The 8,884-nt window shown below is 45.8% G+C and overlaps 2 protein-coding genes across 2 annotated transcripts in view; both read right to left on the bottom strand.

Moving 5' to 3' along the window:
* Positions 1-722: 722 nt before the first annotated feature.
* The window catches only part of LOC108802326 (E3 ubiquitin/ISG15 ligase TRIM25-like), an 18,932-nt gene continuing 10,770 nt past the window's right edge, over positions 723-8,884 (bottom strand). The window contains exon 4 of the mRNA XM_018574189.1: positions 723-738. The gene's annotated coding sequence lies outside the window, so the exon portion shown is untranslated. The remainder of the gene's footprint in view (positions 739-8,884) is intronic.
* On the bottom strand, positions 3,399-6,192 carry LOC108802325 (beta-1,3-galactosyltransferase 5-like). Its single transcript, XM_018574188.1, has 2 exons — positions 5,649-6,192; positions 3,399-3,952 (listed from the first exon to the last, which is right to left on the bottom strand). The coding sequence occupies exons 1-2, from the start codon at positions 6,190-6,192 to the stop codon at positions 3,399-3,401; spliced, it is 1,098 nt and encodes a 365-aa protein (XP_018429690.1).

Raw genomic sequence — 8,884 nt, forward strand, 5'->3', positions numbered from 1 at the left:
GGAGCTGGCTTTGTACACAGGGGACAGTCATGGTGGAACAGAAAAGGGTCTTCACCAAACTGTGACCACAAGGCTGGAAGAGGACAATTGTCTACAATGTCTTTGTATGATGGAGGATGAACAGAACTCTTCACTGGAAACAATGCAACTCCATCATTTGGAGGGGGGTCTACAAACCTTTGGTCATATAGCGTATATATAGGCAATGTCATTCGGGGAGTCATGATATTCTCTACACACCGACACACCGACACACCGACACACCGACACACTGACACACACAGTCCTTTTCCGCAAATACAGGCAGAAAAACATAATTCAAACATATTTTATTGATGACAACCTGAACACAATACTGTTTAGTAAGTTATTAAGAAATTGAATTGTATTCTCAACATTTCTATTTCTATTATGACATGGTGCTGTGAGACATAGAACACTGTTTGGTGCGAGAAGCAACATTATTTTTTGAGGAAACAACCACAAATCCTGGAACTGTACATAAATTGTATCAATGGGTCATACAAAATGTATCCTCTGTACTCATTCTCCTGCACCGGACATTACAGACAAGTATTTTCCCGAGGTTACCGAGTCTTTAAAGTGGACCTTACGTTTGCATGAATGATGCATATCACATTGTACAGCAACAGGGTCATTTTTCAGAAATTCTCCACATTTTATTATTAAAAAGCTGTTCCTTGACTTTCCCTAGGCTAAGATGATGTCATCAGTCTGCTGCAGGCAGGATGAAGCATTTGCTAAGTCTCCCCTTTCCCCAGTGATAAGACTGCAACATTGTAACTTTGTAGCAAGTAACAAGGCAGGGGTGTTGTTAGACCCTCACAACCAGTCCTGAGTCTTCTACTGAGTGCCTTGAGTCTTCTACTGAGTGCCCTGAGTCTTCTACTGAGTGCCCTGAGTCTTCCACTGAGTGCCCTGAGTCTTCTACAGAGTGCCTTGAGTCTTCTACTGAGTGCCCTGAGTCTTCTACTGAGTGCCCTGAGTCTTCTACTGAGTGCCCTGAGTCTTCTACTGAGTGCCCTGAGTCTTCTACTGAGTGCCCTGAGTCTTCTACTGATTACCCTGAGTCTTCTACTGAGTGCCCTGAGTCTTCTACTGAGTGCCCTGAGTCTTCTACTGAGTGCCCTGAGTCTTCTACTGAGTGCCCTGAGTCTTCTACTGAGTGCCCTGAGTCTTCTACTGATTACCCTGAGTCTTCTACTGAGTGCCCTGAGTCTTCTACTGCGTGCCCTGAGTCTTCTACTGATTGCCCTAAGTCTTCTACTGAGTGCCCTGAGTCTTCTACTGAGTGCCCTGAGTCTTCTTCTGATTACCCTGAGTCTTCTACTGCGTGCCCTGAGTCTTCTACTGATTACCCTGAGTCTTCTACTGCGTGCCTGAGTCTTCTACTGCGTGCCTGAGTCTTCTACTGCGTGCCCTGAGTCTTCTACTGAGTGCCCTGAGTCTTCTACTGATTACCCTGAGTCTTCTACTGAGTGCCCTGAGTCTTCTACTGAGTGCCCTGAGTCTTCTACTGATTGCCCTGAGTCTTCTACTGATTACCCTGAGTCTTCTACTGCGTGCCCTGAGTCTTCTACTGAGTGCCCTGAGTCTTCTACTGAGTGCCCTGAGTCTTCTACTGAGTGCCCTGAGTCTTCTACTGAGTGCCCTGAGTCTTCTACTGATTACCCTGAGTCTTCTACTGAGTGCCCTGAGTCTTCTACTGAGTGCCCTGAGTCTTCTACTGAGTGCCCTGAGTCTTCTACTGAGTGCCCTGAGTCTTCTACTGAGTGCCCTGAGTCTTCTACTGAGTGCCCTGAGTCTTCTACTGAGTGCCCTGAGTCTTCTACTGAGTGCCCTGAGTCTTCTACTGAGTGCCCTGAGTCTTCTACTGATTGCCCTGAGTCTTCTACTGAGTGCCCTGAGTCTTCTACTGAGTGCCCTGAGTCTTCTACTGAGTGCCCTGAGTCTTCTACTGAGTGCCCTGAGTCTTCTACTGAGTGCCCTGAGTCTTCTACTGAGTGCCCTGAGTCTTCTACTGAGTGCCCTGAGTCTTCTACTGAGTGCCCTGAGTCTTCTACTGAGTGCCCTGAGTCTTCTACTGAGTGCCCTGAGTCTTCTACTGAGTGCCCTGAGTCTTCTACTGAGTGCCCTGAGTCTTCTACTGAGTGCCCTGAGTCTTCTACTGAGTGCCCTGAGTCTTCTACTGAGTGCCCTGAGTCTTCTACTGAGTGCCCTGAGTCTTCTACTGAGTGCCCTGAGTCTTCTACTGAGTGCCCTGAGTCTTCTACTGAGTGCCCTGAGTCTTCTACTGAGTGCCCTGAGTCTTCTACTGAGTGCCCTGAGTCTTCTACTGAGTGCCCTGAGTCTTCTACTGAGTGCCCTGAGTCTTCTACTGAGTGCCCTGAGTCTTCTACTGAGTGCCCTGAGTCTTCTACTGAGTGCCCTGAGTCTTCTACTGAGTGCCCTGAGTCTTCTACTGAGTGCCCTGAGTCTTCTACTGAGTGCCCTGAGTCTTCTACTGATTACCCTGAGTCTTCTACTGCGTGCCCTGAGTCTTCTACTGATTACCCTGAGTCTTCTACTGCGTGCCCTGAGTCTTCTACTGAGTGCCCTGAGTCTTCTACTGAGTGCCCTGAGTCTTCTACTGAGTGCCCTGAGTCTTCTACTGAGTGCCCTGAGTCTTCTACTGAGTGCCCTGAGTCTTCTACTGAGTGCCCTGAGTCTTCTACTGAGTGCCCTGAGTCTTCTACTGAGTGCCCTGAGTCTTCTACTGAGTGCCCTGAGTCTTCTACTGAGTGCCCTGAGTCTTCTACTGAGTGCCCTGAGTCTTCTACTGAGTGCCCTGAGTCTTCTACTGAGTGCCCTGAGTCTTCTACTGAGTACCCTGAGTCTTCTACTGATTGCCCTGAGTCTTCTACTGAGTGCCCTGAGTCTTCTACTGAGTGCCCTGAGTCTTCTACTGAGTGCCCTGAGTCTTCTTCTGATTACCCTGAGTCTTCTACTGCGTGCCCTGAGTCTTCTACTGATTACCCTGAGTCTTCTACTGAGTGCCTGAGTCTTCTACTGCGTGCCCTGAGTCTTCTACTTAGTGCCCTGAGTCTTCTACTGAGTGCCCCGGGTCTTCTAGTATATGGAAATGATGCATTTTATGTATAATCCAGTTTTGGAGCATTGTGGAATTTATCTACATTTTGATGATTCTATGAATATGCCCCAGGGTAGGTTTGTCCTCATGTTGCATAGTTTTGGTAACTCTAAAGGAGATTGTACAGAGATTGTATAGTGAATGGCCACATTTAGACTCATATTTATTCCAAACCGGTTATTATTGTATCCTACCAGTCCCTCATCATCTCTCTGAGAGGTTTCACATTACATCGCATGTACGGATTTCATATGAATAATTTATCTGATGACAGGTCCACTTTAGCGCTTCTGTCGTCACTCCGTTGTACACTTTGGACTATCCTCTCATACTCTTGCTTCTCTGTATCGCTAGGTGGACATGGTAAGGTGTAAGGAAGGGCGTCCCAGATTTCCAGCAGGCGACGTCTCGATAATCTGTGGACCACCAGGACGTCCCGGAAGCGGCAAATCTCGTTGGACTTCAGCCCGAAGGTACGGAAGCGCAGCTCGTGGTGGAAGGAGACATTGGCGGCGAGAGCCAACAGACCAAAGTACACATCATCCAATGGGAAGACAGGGATGGTGAGCGATGCTTGGAGGAGCGATGGGACCACCTCGCCAGGGAAGAGGAATCCCCCACCAGACACGAACGGTGGGTAGAACTTGTTCGGGAAGGCACTGACGGGGATGCCGTATTTACCGTTACGTTCCACCGGGGCCCGAGTCTGGCAGAATCCATGGACCTGGAGAGGGAACCTCTGTACGGTGGAGGAGATGTAGGAGGCCAGGGAGTGCGGGTTCACAAACTCATCATCGTCAGCTGTCATGGAGGAGAAAGTTGGGTAGAGATGATTAGAACTGTTGAGTTTATACCGCCCAGAAACAGAAATCTCAGACACATTCAACCGACTTCCAACCGCCTTGTGATTGTTAAAGCATTCCAATGGATCCAATCAACCTACCGCCCCGATCACGGGTTCAATAGAAACTGCTGGTGGCTGGTCATCCTAATCCATGTGTTTTGTTATTGCAGCTCGGAGCCAGGGGGCACAACCTAAAAACTGCCGGGTGCACCGCCAACAAACAGCGTACACAACTGACACCATAGCTGAACCAAATGCTGTTACAACCCAGATATTACCTTGTAATACTAGCAGTGACATTATCACTGTGCTGTGCATTGTCTGTGCAGAAAGCAGAGCTGTGGGAGGGGCCCAGGAGGCTCCACCCACTACAGGCTGTCTGCAGAAAACAACAGGAGAAGGGCAGAGAGAAGACCAGTCACACTGCACAAGGAGATAGCAGCTCCACTTTTTATACTGGATTGCTACACAGATCCTGGGTCTGTACACCAGCTGTGCCCATTATGAGGGGTTCCCACCCTCCCTGTGCTGAGTTCCGGGGTCTGTACACCCGCTGTGCCCATTATGAGGAGCTCCCACCATCCCTGTGCTGAGTTCCGGGGTCTGTACACCCGCTGTGCCCATTATGAGGAGCTCCCACCATCCCTGTGCTGAGTTCCGGGGTCTGTACACCCGCTGTGCCCATTATGAGGAGCTCCCACCATCCCTGTGCTGAGTTCCGGGGTCTGTACACCCGCTGTGCCCATTATGAGGAGCTCCCACCATCCCTGTGCTGAGTTCCGGGGTCTGTACACCCGCTGTGCCCATTATGAGGAGCTCCCACCATCCCTGTGCTGAGTTCCGGGGTCTGTACACCCGCTGTGCCCATTATGAGGAGCTCCCACCATCCCTGTGCTGAGTTCCGGGGTCTGTACACCCGCTGTGCCCATTATGAGGAGCTCCCACCATCCCTGTGCTGAGTTCCGGGGTCTGTACACCCGCTGTGCCCATTATGAGGAGCTCCCACCATCCCTGTGCTGAGTTCCGGGGTCTGTACACCCGCTGTGCCCATTATGAGGAGCTCCCACCATCCCTGTGCTGAGTTCCGGGGTCTGTACACCCGCTGTGCCCATTATGAGGAGCTCCCACCATCCCTGTGCTGAGTTCCGGGGTCTGTACACCCGCTGTGCCCATTATGAGGAGCTCCCACCATCCCTGTGCTGAGTTCCGGGGTCTGTACACCCGCTGTGCCCATTATGAGGGGCTCCCACCATCCCTGAGCTGAGCTCCCGGTTCTGTACATCGCTATAGCACAAACCGCACAATAGGTACAACCTACAAGACCCAATCAGCATCTACTGTGCTGTTCTTTGATTTGGGTGTCACGTGACCAGTCCTTCCCTTCATACATTGCTTCTGAGGCTGCTGTGGTTTGTGCTTTGTATGGTTAGTAATTACAACTCAGCAAAGGGAAGAATCCTGAGATGGTTACTATGATATGAAAGTGAACTACATTTCAGTGTCTGGTGAGTGCTGAAGCATTGAAACAGTTTTTGGACTCTGGAGCACCCAAGCTGGGCAGAAACACCCCAGGGACTATAGCAGGAAGATGAGTGAGCCTATAAATTAAAGATCTTTTGTGGGCGGACTGACCCTTTAATTTTGGGTTTTTACCTTTGAGTATGTACTTGGCCTCCGGACAGCGGTAATGCAGCCACTCCAGGAAGCAGCGTTCCTTCAGGGATAAGTTATGGTGGCTCTCCATGAAGTCCCACAGTACAATGTCACCGTAAAATAAGGCTTCCTCCACCAAGCTCTCGATCTCTGGCCGGCGGCCGGAATTGGCAAGGAGGAACACGGGGAGGAACCTGTATCCCCAAATCCTCCTCTCCTGAGCCCAGGTGTAACGTAGCGCGCTTCTCCTCCCGGAGGAGGCAGGATGGGATTTCACCGCCAAGATGATCAGAGGGTCTGAAGTCCGGCAATACCCAGAGAGACCTATGAAGGTTCGGCAGTGGTACTCTTGAAGGGCCGGGTACTGCCGAGAGTACTCAGACATATCCATGTAAAACTCATCCTTGTTGTGGTACAAAGTCTCTGATTGGCGGAGGACTGGGGCACGGCTGTGATTGGCCACAATGGGGCCCAGGATCTCCTGAAGGTCCAAGATGCTGGGATTTTCGGTCTTGAGGACCTGGAAAAGGGCTGCTAGGACCATGGACACTAGGAACGCCAACAAGATAAATCGCCATCTCACCGGCCGCTGGAGAGCAGGACACAGGAAAGACAAAGAGGAGACAACGTTACATAAGATGAGGAAGAACTCCAGAAAGCCATATTTATATCTAAAGCATCCCCCAACTGACCCAATTGTAGAGTGTTTTTGCTTATATTACTTCCATTTTTTAGAATATAATTTTTCATATTCTTAGGTAAATATGACACTGGTGCTGTATATAACTTCCTGAAAACCAGAAAATATAACTTCCTCAAGAACCCTAAGCCCTGAGGCAAGCAGTGGGCTGGCTCTTGGAAGGAGTTATGTAAATATCGTAATCTCCTGTTGGGTGGACATCAGTCTTGAGGAGTGGGTGTTCCCGGGAAGAATGGATTTGCATGCAGACCACCCTATGTAATGGCCACATGTGATGCTGAGCCTCTTTGATTGAAAGAACTGAATTCCAATGAATGAAAGGGACTGGCCAGCAAAGGTCAGGCTTGGGAAGAATGAGATAGATGATGCAGCACGTCCTCCAGCCAGGAAATTAGGTGGCTTTATCTGACTTGCTGCAACTTCTAATACACATTGTAAGAAACCCACAAAGTAACATTGTTCAGAGGGAGATAGAGAGATACAAAGTAACATTATTTATAAACATTGATCAGAGGGGAGATAGAGAGATACAAAGTAACATTATTTATAAACATTGATCAGAGGGGAGATAGAGAGATACAAAGTAACATTATTTATAAACATTGATCAGAGGGGAGATAGAGAGATACAAAGTAACATTATTTATAAACATTGATCAGAGGGGAGATAGAGAGATACAAAGTAACATTATTTATAAACATTGATCAGAGGGGAGATAGAGAGATACAAAGTAACATTATTTATAAACATTGATCAGAGGGGAGATAGAGAGATACAAAGTAACATTATTTATAAACATTGATCAGAGGGGAGATAGAGAGATACAAAGTAACATTATTTATAAACATTGATCAGAGGGGAGATAGAGAGATACAAAGTAACATTATTTATAAACATTGATCAGAGGGGAGATAGAGAGATACAAAGTAACATTATTTATAAACATTGATCAGAGGGGAGATAGAGAGATACAAAGTAACATTATTTATAAACATTGATCAGAGGGGAGATAGAGAGATACAAAGTAACATTATTTATAAACATTGATCAGAGGGGAGATAGAGAGATACAAAGTAACATTATTTATAAACATTGATCAGAGGGGAGATAGAGAGATACAAAGTAACATTATTTATAAACATTGATCAGAGGGGAGATAGAGAGATACAAAGTAACATTATTTATAAACATTGATCAGAGGGGAGATAGAGAGATACAAAGTAACATTATTTATAAACATTGATCAGAGGGGAGATAGAGAGATACAAAGTAACATTATTTATAAACATTGATCAGAGGGGAGATAGAGAGATACAAAGTAACATTATTTATAAACATTGATCAGAGGGGAGATAGAGAGATACAAAGTAACATTATTTATAAACATTGATCAGAGGGGAGATAGAGAGATACAAAGTAACATTATTTATAAACATTGATCAGAGGGGAGATAGAGAGATACAAAGTAACATTATTTATAAACATTGATCAGAGGGGAGATAGAGAGATACAAAGTAACATTATTTATAAACATTGATCAGAGGGGAGATAGAGAGATACAAAGTAACATTATTTATAAACATTGATCAGAGGGGAGATAGAGAGATACAAAGTAACATTATTTATAAACATTGATCAGAGGGGAGATAGAGAGATACAAAGTAACATTATTTATAAACATTGATCAGAGGGGAGATAGAGAGATACAAAGTAACATTATTTATAAACATTGATCAGAGGGGAGATAGAGAGATACAAAGTAACATTATTTATAAACATTGATCAGAGGGGAGATAGAGAGATACAAAGTAACATTATTTATAAACATTGATCAGAGGGGAGATAGAGAGATACAAAGTAACATTGTTTATAAACATTGATCAGCTGGAGTTAGAGGGATACAAAGTAACATTTATGTATTTTATTTATTACAGGTATTTATGTAGCACCAACAATTTACGCAGCGCTTTTTACATAGCGTACATTCACATCAGTCCCTGCCCTCATGGAGCTTACATTGTTTATAAAAATTGATCAGAGGGAGATAGAGAGATACAAAGTAACATTGTTTATCCTAATCAGTCCTAATTAACCCCTTCTCCCCCTTTATTTAAACTTATTTCTGTTTGTATTTGTTACATTCGTTCGATGTCACATAAAAGTACAAAACATAAAAAAAAAAACTTTTGTTTCACTTGTAAATAACTCTGCAATACTTTGTACCGGAATCGTCATTTTAGTGGCTTTTCATTCAGGACAAAGTATAGAATAAAATGTCACAATGGAGCCGCGTTTGTCCTAATAAAAGACATTTGTATCATCCTAAGCCGTGATAAACCGACTCATAGCAGGAATGTAAGACTTGTTCTGCTCCTCCATAGTGGGTGTTCCTGTTGGGTGGGTTGGGGGGAGGGGGGGGGTTGCTGATTGCAGCGCTCAGCCCTAATAATATTCTAATTACATCACATTTAGTTTTTCTTGTGACAAGTTGAAGGAAATAATTGTCATGAATAATGTGTTTTGTGGCGGCTTTATT

This window comes from Nanorana parkeri, unplaced genomic scaffold, assembly GCF_000935625.1.
Source record: "Nanorana parkeri isolate BGI_ZX_2015 unplaced genomic scaffold, ASM93562v1 scaffold2796, whole genome shotgun sequence".
Classification (NCBI taxonomy): Eukaryota; Metazoa; Chordata; class Amphibia; order Anura; family Dicroglossidae; genus Nanorana; species Nanorana parkeri.

What these genes read in the sequence shown, in the direction of transcription:
- LOC108802325 (XM_018574188.1), bottom strand. Translation starts at nt 6,192, where the DNA reads ATGGTCCTAGCAGCCCTTTTCCAGGTCCTCAAGACCGAAAATCCCAGC. An exon ending in GGCCAAGTACATACTCAAAG is followed by an intron (nt 3,953 to 5,648) that starts GTAAAAACCCAA and finishes CCTCCATGACAG; the next exon opens with CTGACGATGATGAGTTTGTG.